Source organism: Nicotiana tabacum, chromosome 22 (genome assembly GCF_000715075.1).
Source record: "Nicotiana tabacum cultivar K326 chromosome 22, ASM71507v2, whole genome shotgun sequence".
Classification (NCBI taxonomy): Eukaryota; Viridiplantae; Streptophyta; class Magnoliopsida; order Solanales; family Solanaceae; genus Nicotiana; species Nicotiana tabacum.
The window spans coordinates 122,624,366-122,647,061 of NC_134101.1; the positions used below are offsets into that span (position 1 = coordinate 122,624,366).

The 22,696-nt window shown below is 36.6% G+C and overlaps 2 protein-coding genes across 3 annotated transcripts; both read right to left on the reverse strand.

The window, feature by feature from the left end:
• Positions 1–8,485: 8,485 nt before the first annotated feature.
• On the reverse strand, positions 8,486–12,545 carry LOC107772080 (N-terminal acetyltransferase A complex catalytic subunit NAA10). Its single transcript, XM_016591567.2, has 2 exons — positions 12,117–12,545; positions 8,486–9,160 (listed from the first exon to the last, which is right to left on the reverse strand). Exons 1-2 carry the CDS (start codon positions 12,414–12,416, stop codon positions 8,897–8,899), a joined length of 564 nt encoding a protein of 187 aa, XP_016447053.1. The 5' UTR covers positions 12,417–12,545; the 3' UTR covers positions 8,486–8,896.
• A 339-nt stretch (positions 12,546–12,884) lies between these two features.
• LOC107772079 (F-box/WD-40 repeat-containing protein At3g52030) lies at positions 12,885–22,140 on the reverse strand. Of its 2 annotated transcripts, none has more exons than XM_016591564.2 (9): positions 21,875–22,137; positions 21,544–21,744; positions 20,565–20,619; positions 19,432–19,530; positions 18,623–18,726; positions 18,062–18,151; positions 17,152–17,291; positions 16,481–16,565; positions 12,885–13,549 (listed from the first exon to the last, which is right to left on the reverse strand). In XM_016591564.2, the coding sequence occupies exons 1-9, from the start codon at positions 22,051–22,053 to the stop codon at positions 13,174–13,176; spliced, it is 1,329 nt and encodes a 442-aa protein (XP_016447050.1). In that variant the 5' UTR covers positions 22,054–22,137; the 3' UTR covers positions 12,885–13,173. The 2 variants fall into 2 exon arrangements, with proteins under 2 accessions (XP_016447050.1, XP_016447051.1); XM_016591565.2 differs by lacking the exon at positions 12,885–13,549 and adding an exon at positions 13,575–14,876 and having other exon boundaries at positions 21,875–22,140.
• Between the last annotated feature and the right edge of the window lie 556 nt (positions 22,141–22,696).

Below are 22,696 nucleotides of genomic sequence, written 5' to 3' on the forward strand. Positions count from 1 at the left end.
ACGACGCGATGGACTGTGTGCGACTAGCTGGACGGAGCAGCAACATCGCGATGACAGTAGGGTCGTTTGGTCGTTTGGATGAAGAACGAAGAAGAAGCAGCAGCCTGCTGCGTGTGTGCGTTTTTTACTGTGTATGTGTGTATGCGTGTTGACGTGTGTGTGTGTGAGTGTGATGGGGTGAAGGGGAAGGGCTGGAGGGGTGGTCGTTGGGCAAGGGGGAAAGGGCAGCCATGGTTGTGAAAGCTTAAAGAAGGAGAGCAAGAGAGGGGGCGGGTGGTTTTTTTTCAACAGTGAATATTTTAGGGTTTTGTTAAATGAAAGATAGGGAAATAGGGGTGTTGGTCTTTGGGGTTATGGACTGGGTCGACCCGGTTTGAAATGGACCGGGTCGTTTGGGAAGATTGGATAATTTTTTGGGCCTTTGGCTTACAATTGAAGAAGTGGCCCAATCTGATTTTTCTTTGTATTTTTGCTCTCTTTTCTTCTTTTATTTTTCTAAAACTAAATTATAAAAATACTTAAATTATTATTAAGAACTAAATTAAGTTATAAAAGCGCAAATTAACTCCCAATAACAATTAACGCACAATTAAGTAATAATTAAGCATAAAATTGTATATTTGGACATTAAATGCTAAAATGCAGAAAATGCCTATTTTTGTAATTTTTATTTTTTTTGTAAAACAAACTTAATTACTAACAATTGTAGAATTAAATCCTACATGCAAAATGCGACATTTTTTTTTTATATTTTTATTGATTTAACAAATAAACATGCACAGACAAATACAAATAATTATTCAAAAATATCACAAAATTGCACACCAAGGAAAATCATTTTATTTTTGAATTTTTGGGAGTAATTCTCATATAGGGCAAAAATCACGTGCTTACATGTCCCAGCCCATTTTTTGACTCAACACGTACAATATAAATATACTTTTTCACATGCTAAGATTACTACTTGTTTTGTAGGTTGCTGACTGCCCGACGGCTTATTCTTCCGATCCTGCCAGCTGTGGTGTCGATGCTGCTGCACATCCTCACATAAAGAGGCGGCTTGATGACGATGATCCAGATAGTGTACCCGGGCAGCAGGGGATGCGACTTAGGCCGGCAGCAGCATTGAAGCACACAGGCTGCGGGACTCACTGATTTACTTATGTTTTTACTTTATGTAAATAGTGCATTATGTAAATAATGGTAACAACTATATTTTAACAACATTTTATTTTAATTGCATTTGAACAGCAAGTTTACTTAAACAGTACACAAGAAACACAAACATTCGAAAAGTAACACAAAAACAAACAGTAGAACTAAAACCATCACTGCACAAAGGATAACTAAAACCATAAAACGCAGTACTATACCACACTTTATATATAAATTTTTCTGCAATAAAGCAGCTTTTTTCACATGGTTTGTATATTTTTCAGAACGACAAGATAACTCCATAAAACGCAGTACTATACCTCGCTTTATATATTAAAATTTTCTGCAATAAAGCAGTTTTTTCACATGGTTTTTATCTTTTTCAGAACGACAAGACAACTCCAAAAAATGCAGTACTATACCACGCTTTATGTATTTTGTCTCGCCTATAAATAACGGCCTCATTGTAGTTATTTTGTGTGCTCAAAAATTAGTAAAAGCAAATATTTCATTAAAAGTAATATTTTTTTACTAAAAGCAAATATTTCATTAAATGGCTCAACCCCTTCGTCCACCAAAGTGCAACTGTGGAAAAGACTGCTCCATGCAAAATTGTTGGGACGGTGGTGAAGTTGGACGCCGCTATTGGTGCTGTATGAACCAGTTATACAAGGTTCCCGGCGAACCTATTTGTGATTTTGAGGAATGGGTTGATGAACCATGTTATCAGGAATGCTACAGAGAACAACTGCAGTTTCTTTATAATATGTGTTTATGCCAACGGGAAATACAAAGAGAAAGCGATAGAATTATTGTAGAAATGAGGGCGAAACTGAAGGAGGTGGGAGAAGAAAAATGGAAAGCACAAAAGGAATATAAAGAAAAATATAAACGGGAACTTGCGGAGGTGAAGACGAAACTGAAAGAAGTAGAAAAAGAAAAAGAACAAATGGAAGAACGATTTAAGTGGTTGGAACGGAGAATAAAATGGCAACCGGGACTAAATATTGGCATGTATGTGTTTAGTGTATTTTTCATATTTCATGTTTTTTTATTATGTTGGCCTGTTATGTTTATATTTGTGATGTAGTAATATTTTATTTTAATTGAAGTGGCATGTATGACATGTATTGAAGTGGCATGTATTGGCATGTATGGCATGTATGTGTACTAAATTTTATTTTAATTGAAGTGGAAGTTAAGTTTAAGTGCTTGTGTTGTTATATAAAACTATCAAACCATGCTTTACATATTACATTTTCCAACAATTAAACAGCTTTTTCTTCACTCATTCCAGATTATGGAACATAATTTTATTTGATATATATTACAACATACACAAGTACAAATACGTATTACAAAAAACAATACCAAAACAAAAGACTAGGGGTATCTTTGATAGTTGGGTACATTCGACGAACTTGCACCAGGAGCCGGATTACCACCGCCATGCACACCACCAAAGAACATTTACGACGGTCGTGTCCTGTTTGCTAGCATATGCCACATTTATGCGCATAAACGGTGTCACCAACATCCATTTGGTTTCGTATACGCGTTCTCTTTTGCACTTGCAGCTTGCACAAATAGTCCTTGTTACTTATCATCTTAAAAGTTTCCGGCAGCCAATAATGCTCAGCACCAATGGCTGCAACTTCCCACTATTCGTGTCTACGTATGCAGCAACATTGTATTGCCTATCAATATAGTTTGTTGCCCCATATCCAACTTGTTGAAAGCACTTCAACGCATGTGCGCATGGTATGTGGTAGATGGTCCATTTCCCACATGAACATAACCTTCTATTTTTATTCACCGTCTGTAGATTATTCCCACGGTGTCCGCGGATAGCGGTCTTAACTTCAAAAACACCCCGTTCATGATCGTACTGAAGAAATGAATGCCACTGTGCTCGCCTCCTGGACCTTTAAAATACTCTCATGGGTATTGGCATAAATTGAACACCCATGTCCATCAATGCTGATGCAGTTGCATGCCTTTCAACAAACCTCTCTACACTCTGTTTGAATGTCATGCGGACCATGGCGGTGACAGGCAGTCCACGGGCAGACTTCAACAAGTCGTTGAATGACTCCGACACGTTTATAGTAAGGGCTCCCCATCGTCTGCCGCCATCAGCATGCAATGTCCACATGTGAAGCTCATGCCCCATCAACCAAGTATAGTCTCGTGGTTCTAACTGCCGGATCGCTTCCATGCGCCTCGTGAATTTGTACTGCTGGTGCTCAGTTGCAACCATCCACATTTAAGTCATGCAAGGCCTTGTCAGGATATTTCTTCTGGAAATTGGCCTTCAGGTGACGCACATAGTAACGGTGGTATGCATATGGTTCCTTCCATTCAGGCAAGTGACGTACATAACTTAAAATACCACCATGTCAATCAGATATTAGACAAATACCTGAACTTTATTTGACAACGTGCTGCTTCAAGTGGTTCAAAAAAAGCATCCACGTCTCTTCGCTTTCGTTGGCACATATGGCAAAAGCTAATGGAAATATTTGCCCATTGGCATCTACTGCAACTGCAATCAAAAGTTTAATATCATACTTTCCATAGACATGAGTACCGCCTATGGAAATAACAGGACGACAATGCACAAAACCATCAATTGCTGGTTTAAATGACCAGAACACATAGTTGAAAATATATTTGGGTCTGTCCGGACTCCGCTCACGCCTCCATTCAACAACAGTCCCGGGGTTAAAGTGTTGCAGTGTGGCCATGTACCTGGGCAGATTTGAAAAAGACTTATCCTAGTCGCCACAAATAAGTTCAAAGGCACGTTTGCGACCGAGATATGTCTTTCTTTTGGTTATAGTACAACCATACTCCTGGTGGACGGCTGTAATACACTCTTTAATCTTGAACCTAATGGACACTTCCAAATATGGAATCAAGACAAGAGAAATCAAGTCCACATCCAAGTTGAAGTGATTCTCATTGTATGTGTCCATTTCACATCTGTGCTCGCTAATAAATTTACCCACTTTCCATAAACCTGATTTCTTCTTAGTGGCACGCAACATCCAGTGACAACCCATAAAGTCTCTACGGCATACAGCCTTATATTTCTCCGTAGTTGACTCACTTACCGTCATCTCACGGTACTCTCTTATACTGTAGATTTTTACAGCCCTAATTAGGCGAACTTTATCGGGGAAGTACATGCCCTTTGTCAGATAGCTGGTCTAGACTCATCCCATATCGCTGACCGAAATTTATCATCATCCCTTCTGAGGGCATCCACGTTCGGCATGCTTGGCAAATTATCAAGGTAGGGAATATTCCGCTCATAAAATGGCACGCGGGACTGGTACACTCTTGGTCTAGCGGGAGGTGAAGGAACATTCTCCCTCGTCAGCTCAGGTTCAACATTCGCTTCCTCCCCATCATCACCCTCATCATGGAAGGGTGTGTCATCCCCAGACTCATCCGCATTGCTGTCATAATCACTATCATCTTCCTGACTCTGCACATCTGCCAAATCACGAGTAAATACATCGTCTATGGGCAATTGTGTGAGGTCAGGAGTTTCAAGAAGCTCGTTTTCACTGCACAAAAAGAACAAATGATAAGTTACCCAACTAGATAAATACTTTAGATATAGCTATATCACTTTACTTACAAGTCATACTGTCTTGACGTTTCATGATGGATATTTTCTTGTTGGTGATGACTCCCGGATGGACCACTGTGGTCCAATACTCCAGAACTACACATATTCCAACTAGGGGTGGGGTCATAACTTGTAAAATTCATATCCGGGCGGTACCCCCTATAAATAATATGAGTGTTAATACAAATCCAATTAAAACATAAAATAAACATCGCTAAAGCGTAGTAAAATTGAAGTTTACCAGTCGTCTTGTTGATTATACAAAGTCGAAAAATTATTTTGTGGCTGCTCATTCGCCGGTGGTGACAAGTTTAAATCAAGGCAAACTCTTTCATCAGCAATCTGTCCGGCAAAAACTGCTCCAGAATAACCACCCGATGACTGGGGGTTATCTGTACTATGCACACCCTCATTATTGGGAACGTCTTCCACCTTGACGTACATTTTCAATAATTTTATTACAATAAATTCCTTGTATTCATCCGGAATCCGCAAAAAATCTCTAAGAGTTTCATCATCCTCGATGTTAAACTCAGAATAATAAGCAAACCCCTGCGGAGTCACTGAATGCGGAAATCTACCAGTTACTTTAAGGTTAACCGAACGCCTCCTATCACTCATTTTTTTACGTAACAACGATACCAATTTATAGTACTCCATTATAAGCGACAATTAACATGACACTGTGGAGGTGACCTATACCTCACAGAGTTATTCTCCAACACAACCTCACCCTCCCTTCCCCCAGTATAGTGAAACCCTTATTTTTGGCACTTAAGACATTGTAAAAAAATGATTGATAAGAAGAAGAGAGAAGTATGAACGTAAGTTTGAAGTAAAGTATTGAATGGATTTTTATAAAATTGAAACGCCTTTAAATAAGGCAAGTCCGAGCTTGGGGTGTAGAATTTTTCTATGTAAAACGCAGTACAATACTATATTTTATGTATTTAAATTATTGTTATGTCAGTTAATTGGTGGGGCCAAAAATCAGAGTAAAACGCAGTATAATAGTACGTTTTAGGGTAATTTTTTTTTAGCATTAGAAACGTACTTTTTGTCCAAAAAAGCATCAAAAAAGTTTCGGACTCCATTACCCTCCACCTCCCCCAGTTCCCCTTTTATTTCTCATCTTCTTCCTTTTCTCTATAGATTTTTCTCTTATGATGAAAATCTTGTGCAATTTTTTTGGAATTGTGATTTTGATTGATGTCAGTGGTTAAAAGTAAAAAAGTGATGATTATTAGTGGTGGTTTTTTATGAGTGGCGTTTTCATGGGATGAATTGATTGTTCTTCTCTAGATAGCTGATTTGAATTTTGGGATTTTGAGAATTGAATCTATCAAAATTTTCACATATCTGGTACAACTCCTCTATTTCCTCCGTCCCTTCTCTTAGCTCCTCCACGATCCTAGAAGGTATTGGTTAAAAGAGAATGGGACCTACAAATTACACATGTCAAATAATAATTGTTTAAAAAAATGATGCGTCAATCATGTCATAGCAATTGAGATACACGCTCAGGTGGAGGTGTTTATTAGTATTCATTCTGTCAAGTATAAGTGTAATAGGAAACTCTTAAGTTTATTTACCGGGTTGATAAACAGGTACAAGTTTAAACGGCCCGGAGGCCATTTTTTCGTATTAGAAAGGAGATAAGATAGGATAAATATACATCCCAAACTAGACTTGCCAAGATGGGGAAGAAACTTCAGTCGCATGCTTTCTGTTTGGCGACAGGCAATCATGCTACGGTTTTGTTTTTATTTGTGTGTTCAGTTTGGTTAACAAGTGAACGAATTCAGGGGTTTTATTATTTGTATGTTCAGTTTGGTTAACAATTAGAGTCTCTCCTCTTTTCTTACTAGTAATATCTAGGACAAGTTATTATTTGAGTTGTTACTAACAGTTCCTACAAAGAAAAATGTAAAGCAAACAGAAACAATTTGGTGATATAACACATCTTAGACGGGATTTTTTCCTTTCTATATAATATTTGAAATTTATTTACCAAAATCGTTCTAGTTTTATGTATTACCCACTCTAAATAAGGATTATTTACAAATTATATACAATCCATTATTAGTGCCTTGAATTAGGAGATTTAGTTACATTTTTTTTCTTTTTTTTCTCTCCTCTCCTCTTTCCTCACTGCCGCATCTCTCATCAATTTTTCTTTCTTTCTTCATCTTTCTCTCTCACTATTTTTCTCTCTCAATAATGTAAACCTAAAAATTCTCTTCTGCCAATCAACCTATTGAAGTAACCTCCAGGTCATAGAAATTGAAGATTCGAAGACTAATCTATCATAAAGCTTTGAATTCGAATTTGAGTTTTCAAAAATCATTTTTTGTTTGGATTGGGTGTTGTTGCAAACAATTGAGAATATTATTTGGAGTTTATACCTCAATTTTGAGAGTGCTTGGTGAAGATTAGATTTGGTTCTGGTTAAATTTCAGATTGAAACTCGAAGAATGAGAAGAAGCCTTTGTAAATTAGTGCACTGCGGACTATGAGCCCGTTTGGATGGGCTTATTTTAAGTAGCTTTTAAGCCAAAATAGCTTTAAAGCCATATGTTAGGATTTCTAGCTTTTGGCTTGTTTTTATCATTTTAGCTTAAAAATAAATGCTTAAAAGCACTTTTTTCACTTTATCCAAGCACTACAAAATGGCTTAAAAGCTATGTTGGCTTAAAAATACTTAAAATAAGTCAATCCAAACGAACTACATTACGGTTTTGAATCGTTTTAATATGATAATCTAAAAGAAAACATTATTAAGAGGGCGTATGGATAAGGTAACTGGTCCACTTTGACCACCATAAGTCTCTACGAACGAAACCTTTGAGATGTAAGTTCATCTTATTTGAGACTAAAATAAAATCATTGAAGTCTTTTTGGCCATTTGAGATGTAAAAACCTTTGAGACTTTTGGATTTTAGCCTTCAATTATTGATTATCTTATATTCCAATAAGTGACAGCGACAACTTGAAATAAATATACGTTATCACCTTACCCAAATTTGCCGGCAAAAAGGACATCATAAAGTAAATAGCATGGTAGCTTGACATAGACAAAAGGTAGACGTGCAAAACTGAAAATTATACTACTAATCTACATTAGTTTTCCACTTCTTTGGAACTCTCTATTTAAGAAATTTAGAAATCTTTGTTCTTCATTTAGTTGTGTCCTTGTGGAAGTCTCCAGCGCATTCCATCTCTTAAGAAATTGAATACCCCTTCTTTCTTAAGAAAGAAATGGAGTATTAGTTTCTCAAATTTTCAATTGTGTACAAAAAATTCACCTTTTAATAAAATCTCAAGTATATGATCTTCACTCATCAGAAGGCGAACTTCATGTCCAATTTTGGTACCTAACATAGAAGTCGCAAATGAAAAAGTGGAATTTCATCAAAAAGGGGACAAACAAGGAAATGGTGGAGATCCTTGGCAGGGAATATTCCCTAATCTTGTTTACGTAATATCAGAGTAAAAGTCATTATGAGAATAGCAACTAAATTTATTGGCAAATCAATTTCTCCAAAGTAAATTTTTACATGCATTGACAAATGAGCTTCAGAATTAATGTGTCTTTTCAACATCAAAGAAAAATGGTTAATACTCTGTCTACTTTGCCTTGAATGGACTTTCATGTCCAAAAGAAATTTCTTAATTAGATGAAGTGCATACTTTAAGAGAAGCTTCCATAGTGGATTATAGCACGGAGTATCATCTTACAAGTAGTTCCTCATCAGAAAATATAGATGGCTACAGTATATTTTACTATTCAGTTGATCAGGATCATTAATAATGCAACAAATGGAAATTCCAACTTACTATTTAATCTAGTTACTAAAAATAAGGTAAAACAGTAGCAACGTATGTCATCAAAGATTGAAACTTTTGGAATTTCAATATTTCCCCAGAAAATAAATATGAAGGGTGAAAACTATATCGTAGAAACCAAAATCTTCAATTGTACGACCTTCCAACCTTCCAAGGTGTAGTTGTTTCACATCGGAAACATACAATAGTAACTTGTATTTCTTGTAAGCAAATTGACACGGGACAATTTGTTAATCCCGAACTTCACATTCACAATCACGCTGCTTTTGCTTCTGCTGCTCCCTCCTTTGATCCGACCTTGGCCTCACCAGAGCAACAGCCACCACCATGATGATGGTGATGATGCTGGTGGTGCTTCTTCCCCTTCAATTCCTTCCTCATATCATAAGCATCTTCCCCATCTGCATAGTACTTGGCTTCCATATCATGAATCTTGTATCCCAATGTCTCTGTATACAGCTTAAATGCAGCCCGGTTACTCTTCCTCACATGCAGAGATACATACTCTGCTCCAAACACCTTTACCAAGAGCAAAACCAGACCTAATTGTTAGTGTCATCCCAACTGAGGAACATGGTTGTATGAGGGCAAAAAGATTTGCATGCTAAATAAGATTATTCTGTTTCATTTTTAACTTTCAGCTCATTATAGAATCAACAAGTAATAAAAGTGACAGAATGAACACGGGCAGAGTAGGTTCCAAAAACTATAACTCAACAAGTTAGAAATCCAATACTATGTACCTACCTAATCACATTGATACTATGGTCACATGCTACCAAAAACTTGTGCTTCCCAACAGGGGTGGGTCCAGGCTCCTTAGTGCAGAGGAGCTATCTAATGGCACAATGTAACAACAGTTGCAAAGGGTAGGGCAAATTGATCATACACTACCAGTTTCTTTAATTAACGTGATTTTCAGTCCCCATGTCTTAACAGATTGATATTCAACCACCTTCTCAAACTGTATTTAGGAAGATATAACTCTTCATTCTAGCCGTGACATGTAGGTGCTTCCAATGTCATTTCTATCCCTTGGGTCTAGTTTTGCAGTACTGGTCCCTACTTGGAATTAGCTCATCTTCACTCTCTTTTAGGTTCTCTATTTTTATTTTTTGGGCGGAAAATACATCAGTTTAACATCAGAGGTGTCCTGTGAAGAAATAATAAATTGGCTGATTCCCTTTACCATGAACCCAGGATGAGTATCCATTTTTACCAATTTTACGTCCTACTCCTTCATGGCATCGGTGGGAACGGGAATTCAGGAAGTTATAGTTGGCAGGGATTTATTATAAAACATAAGAGAGAAATTCACCTCAAATTGCTATCTCTGCCCCTCATTTCCTGGGTCCAGTACATCTAAGTTCTCAAAGCATAACATCATCATAAGTCTCTGATGTAAATTACATCTGACTTACTATTTTCTTCAGGTTCTGTGTCCAGGCTAGGTTCAGCGCTCAGAGGGACACCAAGATGCCATGATCTATACAACCAGACCATCTACGAAAGAATTGAAAAAGGGTGAGACTTCCTCCATACCTTCACCCATGAATCATCTTAATCCCATATACCAATCCAGGTTGACAGTTTCTGCAAGAAGCCCAGCCAATTTTTTATTTTTTTTTGGATGAATAAGCCGTACCGACTTTGATATGGTATTAGGTAACCTTAATCTTACCTTATCAAAAAAGAAGAAGATGGTAATAGGTTAACCAATGACAATCACAGCATTAGTTCTCGCAACATTCACATAGATCACCATGACACATTCCCCTGATGTGGGAGCTATGTGAACCTGAAAGTGTGAAGAGAATCACTTTTAACTGAGCAGAGCAAAGATGTCTGCCTTTCCAAACAAATTCGGGGCACCTTGTTGCTGGCCTCTTAAGTCAGTTAGCTTAGTTATATCTATATCTTCTTCTTAACGATGTTCTCAATTGACAAGAAACTAAGAAGAAGAGATTTAGCTGTCGCATGATGCATTCCATTTCAACTGGGGATTGATCAATGGGTAAGTGAATGAGAAGTGCAGCACAACACCATACAATAGCATCAATCTTTAAGGGATACGGAAACCACTCTATCGAGCAAGTGGTGCAATAAAAGATGTCATATTGAAACTTTTTACAGCTATACTTTACCAGAACACATTGATCAATGGGTAAGTGAATGAGAAGCGCAGCACAACACCATACAATAGCATCAATCTTTAAGGGATACGGAAACCACTCTATCGAGCAAGTGGTGCAATAAAAGATGTCATATTGAAACTTTTTACAGCTATACTTTACCAGAACACACCCAAAAATTATGATTTTATAAAACAATACTGTCCCCACTACTGGTAGAGCGCCAGCATTAAACACCTAAAGCTCATTGATTGAAGATGAAGGGAACAAAAATGTCTGGAATAATCCACATAATTTCAGTGATTATGTGCCTCGTTAAAATATTCTTTCCACATATTTCACTAAATTGAAGCTTTTGTATTCATGTGGATTTCTCGCCAACAATGCATTACTGTTAGTCTACAATTTTTTGATTCTTTTTTTAAAGACCATAGGAAATGCAGTAATGCATCAAAGACCATAGGAAGCATTGTTGGAAATTTCTTGTTGGTTTAATAGACTCATTTATCTCACAGTAATCATATTTTCTTTGGTTGATTATGCTATTTCAAACTGCATTTCTGCCTAATGTACTTCAAAAACGCGACAAACCAAGCTCAAGAGTAAACTTGTCAAGCATGCTCTTGAGCTTAAAACTTTTATTTAATCCATAGTTGAACAACACATAAAGCGTTGAGTTTGAATATCTATAACTCAGCCTTGACCCAACTCGTGCACAACCAGGGGCGGATTTAGGTGGGCGGAAGGGGTTCACCCGAACCCCCTTCGCCGAAAAATTACACTGTATATATAAGGCAAAATCTGTTTTTACCTCTATATAATAAGTTTTGGATCCCCATGACACAACCCAAGAGTGTAGCTTAGCCTTAGCGGTCAAGCGGGTTCAAAACCTTTGTAAGCTCATAGGTTCAATTCCCACTACTTACAATCCTTTTTAACTTTTTTCTTTTTGAACCCCTTAGCGGAGATCCTGCCTCCGCCACTGTGCACAACCCAATCAAAGCACACACAGAAAAAATAAAAAAAAGTCCAAACACGTCACCCATAAGCAAAATCTTCGTTCACCATCAGACGTAATCAGCCAATTCCAACTTACAAATTAACAACTGGGCCATATATCCATCTTCACATAACTAACTGTCTAATTTCCAAAACTAATTTACTTAGTAAAACGTTCTCTCACTAATCTAATAGGAGTACCAGATACAAATCACTTATTTATTATTTTAGAAAATGAATCTATTTTCCAAATTTAATCACTAGTAGAAACAATATTAATGTAATATATATCTCCAGAACTAAAGCACTTGTCATCAATTTTTGTAATAATTACAAAAAATTACCTGTTCCGTGGCATTCTGAGCAGCGGTCATGAGCTTAGTAGCTATACCAAGTTTACGGTGAGTTCTGAGTACAGCTAAGGAGGTGATGTGTCCGTGGCACTCTGTGGGTTCCTCTTCCATTTTAGCTAATACATATCCCACTATCTTACCATTGTAATCTTCAGCAACGTACAGAAGCTGCGGCCACGAAAGTATGTGGTAAAAATAGTACTTCATCTGGTAGTTCTCCGGTAAGCATAGCAGATTGCATGCTTGCATTGCAAGCAAATCATCTATCGTCGCCTTTCGTATGCACACCATTCAACGGATTGTTAGGGTTTCCAGAAATGAAACCGTGCTCTTGTTAGGGAATCATAAATTTGGGCTGGGCTCCTTAGTGGAAGGTGGGAGGGAAGTTTGCACACATAGGATTTATATTTTGTCCCTCTTTAAGCAAGTTTTGTAAAAATACAACCATATATTCTTCGTTTAATTTTGTAGCACATGTAATATAAACAGTAGCGTCGAAAAGGGCTGTTCGCGCACATCATTGCCTTTTTATTAAGTTAGTCACTTTTTCAACATTCCATCAATTAATTTTTTGTTCAAGGAATATATGGTGTTAGTTTAAAGGTTTTGCAACTTTTTGTGGAGTAAACATGGTTGAAAAATTGTTCTTTTAAAAATGTATACTGTATCGCGTGAACATTGTTTTTCCATAGTGGAAGAATAAAAAATAGATCTGAACAAATAGACCAATTTGAAACCAAAAAAATAAAATAAAGGAAGTTGTCTAATTTTAGTGATATTTCAAAACTATCAATGTCATGACTTACTACCAAATTATTCAAATAGTTGAAACTAAAACTCAAACAACTAAAAATACGATTCTAGTTCTAGGTAAAAGGAAAAGTCTATGTAACGTAGACATCCGGTGATTCTTTACACTGGAAGAATTCTCAATTAATTTTACACTGGACGAACAGGCACGCCCGCGCTCGCGCGCACACGAACAGATTACAAAGAAGTGCTACAGAACTACAACAAATACCCGGAATCTCAGGTAGTGTAATCCTTTTCATTTCCTGAATTTCCAAACTCTGATATACTTATCATTATGTGTAGTAACAACTTTCTCCATCCCAACAGCTAAACATGTGATTTGTGGCCGGGAAGCTCTTGGCATAAGATCAATTCGATCATCTTCAGAGAGCCTTTTCAGTTTCCTGCTCTCAATTTGGACAGTTCCAAATCTCTCTGTTGAACAATGCAACACAGTGCTACTATCATCCATTATGCATCTCGAAATTACTTCACCAGTTACCTGGTCGACAATTCTTAACACACCGTCGATTCCACCAACCACCAATGTTGAAGTGTCGTTTCTAAGGTGATGCATAGAATAAACAACATTAGGAGACACTCGTGTTTCCCATAGAGTTCTGTTTGTCTTCCTGTATCAAGCATTTTCAGGATTGAAATTATCAAAAACTAGAAATATCATGTAAACTACACAGGAAAACAAATTTCTCGAATCAGAGCAGATAGCAGCAAGCTGTTGCTAAGCAAATCCAATCATCATCTAAATCTATGATGAAAAGAATCCACGTTCACATTTGAAGACGAGAAAGACAGAAGACATATCATATTAGCCCTTCACAAGCTTTTCTTTTCAAGTTTATGCATCAAGAAAGAAAGAAAGAAAGAAATTTCAACTAGGAAACAACCATCTCTTACAATGAAATATGTTTTGGTGCATCACTGCAATCTCAGTCAAGAATGAATCTACTCCACCCACTGAATCAAATTTTGACACTGATATTTGGTTCACATTTTTTGAGTTATCTTCAGAAGGTCCAAAGTTCTCTCTACTTCAGCCTTGACTTTAGTGCCTAATCAAAACTGCACTTCCCTCTCTGTACTTTCGGTGAAGCCAATTTATGAGTCAATATTAGTACCCTTGAAACAATTCTGTGTCCCGGCACCCTCCCATTCTAAAAGATACTTTTCATTTCAAAGAGAACATTACTGGCCCTACTAGACCTATCCTACATACTACTTTTTGCATTCAGAACAAAATTATAAGAAACATGCAACCTTGGCTTCTTTTGTAAAGAATCCTTCAGCAAGTGGTCTTACATCATTAGGTAATCAAGCCCATTTGCTTTATCTTTCATCATGCTGATTGCTCAAGTTGTGTCTTTTGAAATGTATGCATTATGATTGATGGAACCTTTCAACAATTTGGTCCTCGGTCCTCCATTTTCAACAATAATTTTTCAAGAGAGCATTATCATTTTAAAATTGGCCTCAGAACCACATGTTATACATGCCCAGTATTAATTTTATTCCATTCCATCTTAGACAGCAGTCAGTCAAAGAGAAATAGTAAGTTATTTTTTCTTTCTTTTTTCCCTTTCTTTCATTCTAGTCTCTCCACTTATTAACTTTTATATATATTAATAACATCAGTACATAGGTTGTACTGAAAACCAGATTTACAAGTAGGTGGTAAGTAGATGTGTTGGTGTGCAACCTAGCAAGATCCTAGTATGTGTACGATTGTCAATGTATCTTCTGTGTAAATTTGTTTACACCAAAAACAAAAAAGAAGAATACAATTGAGTTTGATCTTCTGTACTGGGTTGCTTCTATCTTCAAAACATCTAGCATTCCTTTCCCTCCAAACTGTCCACCAGATACAAGCCGACAGTCCTCCATCTATCTCTGTTAATTGCTTCAGCACCAGCTTCTTCCCAACTACAAAGAACTTCATTAATCCTGCATGGCATTGTCCATGAAATACTCCTAAGACTAATAAAGATTTTCCATAGTTGGTTTGTTATCTTGCAATGTAGAAATAAATGGCTAGCAGTCTCCGCGTTTTCCCCACATAGGAAACATCTTGAACACAGAGAAATTCCTCTTTTTATGAGATTATCCTGGGTTAATACAGCCTTCTTTGCTAGTAGCCAAGAGAAACATGCTACCTTATATGGAATCTCTCTTTTCCATATATGCTTCAATGTAGGGGTGTTCATAAAAATCCGAAAACCCGAACCAAACCAAACCGATCAAAAAACCGATACTTTTTGGTTTGGTTTAGTTTTGGTTTTAAAATTTAAAAACCGATACTTTTTGGTTTGGTTTAGTTTTGATTTTGAAATTTAAAAACCGATCAAACTTGGTTTGGTTTTGGTTTTAATAAAAAAAAAGGAACCAAACCAAATATAGGAGTAGCTATTTTAAATTTATTATTACACCTATATATGTATATTTTTAGTTTCAAAAATTTTATAGTAAATGTTAATCGTTTGCACTTTTAGTACAGCTCTTTACATTTACATTCTAATTTGATTGGTAGTTTTCTTTTGTTAAGTGTAAGAATCTATTTCATGTTAAAAATAATATATTTTTAATTGAGTCCTTAAATTATTCATCACTATTTGATTCAATTATCATCAATATATCTTGGTAAATAATAGATTTCTCAAAGGGCAATTGATTTGATAGTGTTACGTTGAAAATGTGGTTACCGAAATATGTGTTTGGTAGTGTATGTCTTATATTTAAGAAAAAACCGACAAATAACCGAAAAAACCGAAAAACAGACATAAACCGAATCAAGAAAAAACCGACTTAATTGGTTTGGTTTGGTTCTAATATTTGAAAAACCGACTTACGTGGTTTGGTTTCTTTTTACGGGAAAACCGATCCAAACCGAACCATGAACACCCCTACTTCCATGGCCAAGCATCTATCTGAAGATCATTTTGATTCAAAATCTTATATGCATCCTTCACCTGATAGACCCCTCTCCGCTTATTTTTACTTGTTTCCATTTCCTTGTTTAGCTATTTAGCAATTACCCCCAATATCCATGACAATGCTATATTTGAAACCTCGGAGATCTTGTAAAAGGGAAACCCAGTACACAAAGCGGCCCGTATTATACAGGGTTTGGGGAAGGGCCGCACCCCAAGGAGTGTGATGTTGACAGCCTACCCTAATGCAGTGGCTGCTTCCACGGCTCAGAGATTTTGTACTGGCGCTAAAATGGCATTTACAACAACTCAAATCCCACAGAAACTAGAGTAAATATTTAGAAACTGAAGGATGCAATCTGGGGAGACTTATTCGAACAGATTGAGCAACTTTTGTCATGCTCGTCAAACATAAGCAGACTCGAAAGTTTTACGAATACGAGACATCCCTAATTAACCCTTAACAACTGCAGCAGCATATAAAAGGATCGACGAAGCTACTGTCTAAGGATCGAAAACTGACTCTAGCACAGAAAGCATGGAACAAGATCAGAAAGGCTGGGGTGCGTTAAAAAAACACATGTAAGAATGTTGATTCAAGTTTTAGTCATTTCAGCAAACCTGAGGTCCCAACAAGAGACATTTCCAGCAGTTGATCCGGCAAACACCATATAGGAGCTAGGGTTGAAACACAAAGTCTTGATCCCTGTCAGTAGAGATTCAGAAATGAAGAAAGAAAACAAATAAGAAATCAGATTACATAGAGAAAAGCAATATTCCGAAAATAAGACCAAACATAATCTAATTGAGCTAGAGTCAGAACATAAAGTTGGCAAGAGATGACAAAGCAGAGAAAGAAAACAAATAAGAATTCAGATCAGAAAGAGAATCAAGATTCTAAAAGAAAGAACAAGATAATCTGTAAAAAGTGTGTAAAGCATTTGCTCACTTGCAATCAAAGATTGACACTAGGAAGCCCTCGCAAGTGTGCTGATTAGAAGCCAGTTTGAAAAGCCTAAACCGGAACAATTTTTGTATATAAGTCAAAAATAAAGCAATATACTTGGTAAATACGGTGGTTAACATTTTCTCCTCGAAATTAAAGCTTTTACATTACTCATCTCAAAAAAGAAAAAGGGAAAAGACTTAAAAAAAGGAAAACTGAAAAAGAGAACAAACTGCACATGCGTTCATGGGTATTAAGGCAAGAGAAATCAATGGCAAGGGGTGTAGAGGCATCGTTCTATAAGTTATCAGTGTATTGTGGATCTGACAAAATGTATTTCACAAACCTGCAGAAAAGGTTGATCCAAGCAGAACAACTCGCTGATCAGAAGAAAGATCCGATAGTGAAAGGGTGCCAAGAGAGGAACCACTAACAAGCAATTGGTCATCAGTAAAAGCTAAGCAAGTAACAGGCCCCTCATGCATCCTGCAAGAAATTCAACTAAACTAATTACATATTCGTCTTGAATGTAATTTTCGGATTAAAGGAAGGTGAAGAAAAGGCATCAATTCTGAATTTCTGTTAGGGAGAGAGGAAGAAATCACCATTTGTTGGCATAATACCCTTAGTGCTGCAGATCTATTTAGAGGTTACAATGAGTTGCATTTAGAATATGTCTTCCCTCCATCCTGTAAAATATTGTCGTTCTCTCATCCCCCCCCCCCCCCCCCCTTCTTTCTCCTCCTTTAATCCAGACTCCTTTTTTTAATTAAGTAAATAAATTTTCATAAATTTGGGCCAAACAAAAGCGCCCATATACAAGAAGTTTAATCCAGGCTCCTTGAAGCTGGTTTAACTATAATTAGCTGATATTGATATGATCCTTGAGCTGAATTGATTTCTTATGCTAGTTTCCGATTTTGTTGATAAAAGACACTACACATTACAGAGAAGGTACATCAGCTTGACAGCTTCCTATCTCATTCTCCTTCCTGATTATTTATTTAATAGGTTCTGAGAGCGGAAAAAGAGGGGCAATCCTGCCAAAGGGATTTCCTTAGGATATAAAAGTACCAGACAGAAGCATAAATTTCATGTTCACTATAAAGCGATTATAACATAGATTAGCGTCCCAAAACAGAATGGTCTATGTGCACGTGTGCAAAGAGGGGCAATGAATGATCCAGGGGAAAATCGTTTTAACCTTTTTATATAGTGCACAAAGCATTTAAAGTAGGTATGAAACAGAATCATACTTTATTATTTGGGAACACTTTCTGCTGTATAGGTCAAATACACGAACCTTTCCATCCTCACATCCAATCACAGCTTCCGGATCTACATAACTGGAAAGGAGGAATGAAACTACTATCAGCAAACGACAAGAAAAACATTCCATTAGCTCTAAGGACAACATAAGCAGCAGAGATTTGCAAACATGGAGTTAACGGAAACAGAGAGATTCAAGTAATTCAAAACTTTAAACTTGCATACTGGTCCTCTCACAAGCCTTTATCTCAATATCAAAGGGGTCTGAGGGAGTCTCACTTTAGCACCATTTCATCAAAATGAAGTCCCAATAAAATTTCAAACTGCTTTCTTCAGTTAACAAATATTTGATTCTTCTCCATGTGGACGACATAGAAATCTTAGCCAAACTAGAACAATTAAAATACTGTAAGTTAATTAACTTATCCAAAAAGATGATATAAGTAAATCATTAAATGACATTATAATGACACTGGAATCGCCTCTTCCCACATTGCTGATGGAACTTTGAAGGGAAAGAAAGATGAAAAATAAAAGAGGTTACACACCGCATACAGAGGCCCTTTGTAAATAAGTTCTCACGTGAGGAAAATACATTTCTTGTCTCCGTCCGATTCCAGATGCATATACGGGTGCCAACTAAACCAACAACCTGTAGAAAAACATTTCCAATATCAAATACAAAATGTCTATGTCAGACTTGATTAATGAGGCCAAAAAAGATATACTCCATCTTGCAATTGGTGTCAAATGAGCAAATGTAGAAATGAGCCTAATGTGCACTTGTTTATGTCCTTGTCTTTTGCAACAGAAACTACAACCAGGACAAACCTGTATCACTCCTAGAAAATAAATGAGCTCTTTCTTACGAAACTTATGGCTTTGGGGCCAATTAAGGTAAAGCTTCATGAAAATGTGCAGTGCCTGTGGTTGCACAGAGTATTTTGATTGAGACCAATGCTGGAGGATTCCAAGACAAATGCACACAAGTTTAGCTTGTAAAAAATATTTCCTCACATCCTCGGTATTGCAGTGTAAAATGATTCTGTGATAGTGTTAATTGACCTCAAAGGATTAACTCGCACTTCTTACTATTATATCGCACGCTGCTGTCTAATGAGGAAATCTTGTTTGACTCCTTTGCACTCTTTCTCCTCTTATTGTAACTGTGTTTAAAAGCGAAAAGCGCAAAAGAAAAAGTAACAAGATCCATAGGGCTTGAAGTGAAACGCACGATTCACTGAGGTGAAGAAGTGCACAATTACGAAAAATTAAATAAGATATATAAATTTAGTTTTATAATATAACTAATCTTACCATCCAATATACAATAAAAATTATAATACCTTGAACTCACCTTGCCCTCGTCAAAATCAAAATCAATTAAAGGGGCTTTATCGACAAGGAAATATTCATCCAAACATTTGCAGCTTTCTGCTGACCAGAGACGCATGACCTGGATTACGAGGAATGTAGAATGTAAACTTAAAACCATGTCCTATTTTGATGTGAACAAGGCATGCAGAGACGTGTGGCCAATGGCAAAAGACAAGTCATGAATACCATATTTTTCTGGGAGAATAATACAAGTAATGAATAACATGATACACGATAGCAATTATATTGGCAGTACTTAAGAGAAACAATGACACTTGTCAAAAATATCCAATTGATAACAACTAAAGAGAGAGAACTGCCTACTCATTTCTGAGAAATTAAACAAGAAAACATGATCAGGGATGTTCTACTGTTACACTTCATCCAAACATATTCCACAACAACCAACAATCATCTTCGCATCTTAGGCCTAATAATGTCTCTCCACCCAGCACCCATGGAGCTCCACGGCTGCTCAGCCTATGCATTGCACACTGGCTTTATAGTAAAGCCTTCTTGCCACAACGATTAATAGACAACAGAAGAGCAAAGACAAGCTACGGGACACTGCCAACCAAACATAACCAATATGGGAATCTATCAAGTGCAGATAAAACAAGCATTTTGTATGATACAGGTTTATTTTACCAGAATTTCAAATTAATTACAACTTTAAAATTTAAGTATCTTAGAAAGAAAAAGAGAAATCATGGAGGACAATTAAGTGCAGCATAAGGTCCACAAAAGGAGGAGGATTAAGGATTTGATGAAACGAAGAGAGGCAGTTCCAATGAAATCATAATGATTCACATGTATTATTACAATAAATCTCATGTAATAACTATGAGTGCAGAACTTTCCATGATTAAGCACTTTAATCAATCTGACCAGAAGCATGACATCTTCACCATGCTTCCACATCAACAACTTCTGATCACTAAGCAAGGTTCACAAGCTATCTCCAAGAGCTTACTGGGAGGAAATGGATAGTATACATGATTTTCCTAGTAGACAATGTAGTAGTATGACTTTGCGCTTTCCAGCCAAAGGAAAGAAGCCAGTATGAAATTTTTATTAACTCCTATAATTCTTAACAGAAAAAAGCGACCCTACCTTGTCACCCACGCCGGTAAGGACTTTTCCCATCTTCATTCTGCACTGATTAACCCTAATAGGAATTGAAGTTAGAGAAAATATCAAATTTCACAATATGTAGGCTTAATGCATAATTAGAAAAAGGTATTATTATGGTGAAAAATCTTCGTTAACATAAGGAGGAAATTGAAGTTCATTTGGTATTACTGGGAAATGTGAAAGAAAATGATTTGTCAGAGAGAGAGAGGGAGAGAGAAAGAGAGAGAGAGAGAGAGAGAACTAGCTCAACAGACTGTTCTTAGCTTTTCCTCATCTTTCCATATCCTTCAATACTTTTATCTTGTACATTAGGAGCTAATTTTATTTTGTATATCCAGGGATTTGAATATGAATATCATATTAATACTGGAAGAGGAGAGGCTAGTGCACTAGGAGGGTTGAACTGCTTATATTACTAAAACTCTATAAGGGTGACTATAAGGGGACCTTTTCTTCCATTTGGGGATTCTGCTTATATCTAGGAAGTCAATGTAATATGGCAATGGGAGTCAGGACAGTGGACTCGATCAAAACGGAGAGGATTTAATGAGTGTGATGAGATTTTCAGTGATAGAAATTGAATTCTAAGTCGCTTATGCTATGATACTGAATCATGTAAATGATAAACTGACGATTCTACAATAACAAAAGCAACGACCCTAGAAAGTGTACATTTTTAATGCAAGATTTTCATGTTAAGGATTATTATAAGCCCTATATGTAAAGCTGCAGAAGCTGCTTATATTTTTTGAGCTCTTTTTCGTTTTGTTTAATTAAGAAGCTATTTTTCGAACTTAATAAGTGTCTTCTTCTGTTTCTATGTAATGTCTCAGTGCCAGTGTGTGTATGAGAGAGAGAACTATGTTTTCCTAAAGAAGCACTAAATCCATGGAATATTTAAATAGTTTGATCATAGTTCCAACTTACAATTATGAATAATGGATATTGTAATGCTTACCCAACTGAATGACCTTTCCATTGAATAACACTAGCTGGAGCTCTTTGTAAAGCCAATGCGTGTCGTTCCATAGCTAGCTGTTCCGCTTGTTCACTCAATGATCTCTGAGAGAAAGACGCATCCTGGAGGCCATTAGGATCATTATGCCGTTGCTTGACGTATTCTGTTTGATTTAATTTTAATTTATTTATGGCTTTTCTCCTTTACATGACAAAGCAAGGGCAATACAAAGAAGACAGTCAGTAATTGGCTGAAGCAATGTTACATAGCTGAAGAAATTATATTCAATTGGCTGTTAGTAGGTCAAAGGTGTGGAAATTTGAGGTGGTACCAAGAAGTGGAAACGGCGGAGCAGCGAATGAGCTGGAATAAGTCGAGAAAGGAGAAGATGATGCACAAGACGTCATGGCTCAGAGCTTCTGCTGTTGTTTTCTTCTTTTTCTTCTTCGCGGTTGCCGTGCCCGCCGTGAACGGCTGCCGGGGACTTGACGTCGTTGCACTTGGGTCCATTTTTTCCAGAGAAGGAAGAACAGGAACAAGAAGCCTTTTTAATTTTTTTTTATTTTTTTTTGGGAATGTTACATAAATGTGCCAAAAAAAATAACTTACGGAACTCTAACCATTAATTATATATACTTTCCAAAAATAGCCAAGCATATATAAAAATTAACAACCCAAAGAAATAAGGTTTTTTCTCTCCATGAATCACACGTAAAGATCTTCTTCCATATTTTTAAGCGTCATTAGCAACATTAGATGTAAAACGAAAAGGAAATTCCATGGATGAAGTAGTAAATAAGGTGATGAAATACAAAAAAAAAATATACAAAATTCCAAAATCTAAGCAAAAAAGGACTTTTTTCAATGGATATGGTTGAAATTCATTGAAAACATATAGATGAGCCAATATACAAAATTTGGGAAAGATTGGAGGTGATTTGGACTCAATTGGTATCAAAATTCGTAGTTAAATCGAGTTCAAAAAGTTTCTGCGACACATGTATCAAACATATATCACACATGTATCTCACACGCAAGTATATATGGATATACATGTGATAGACATTTGATACAAATATGATACATATCTGATACACATTGTGATACACATATTATTTTTTCATGTTCATCTTCTAATTTGAATTTTCAATTC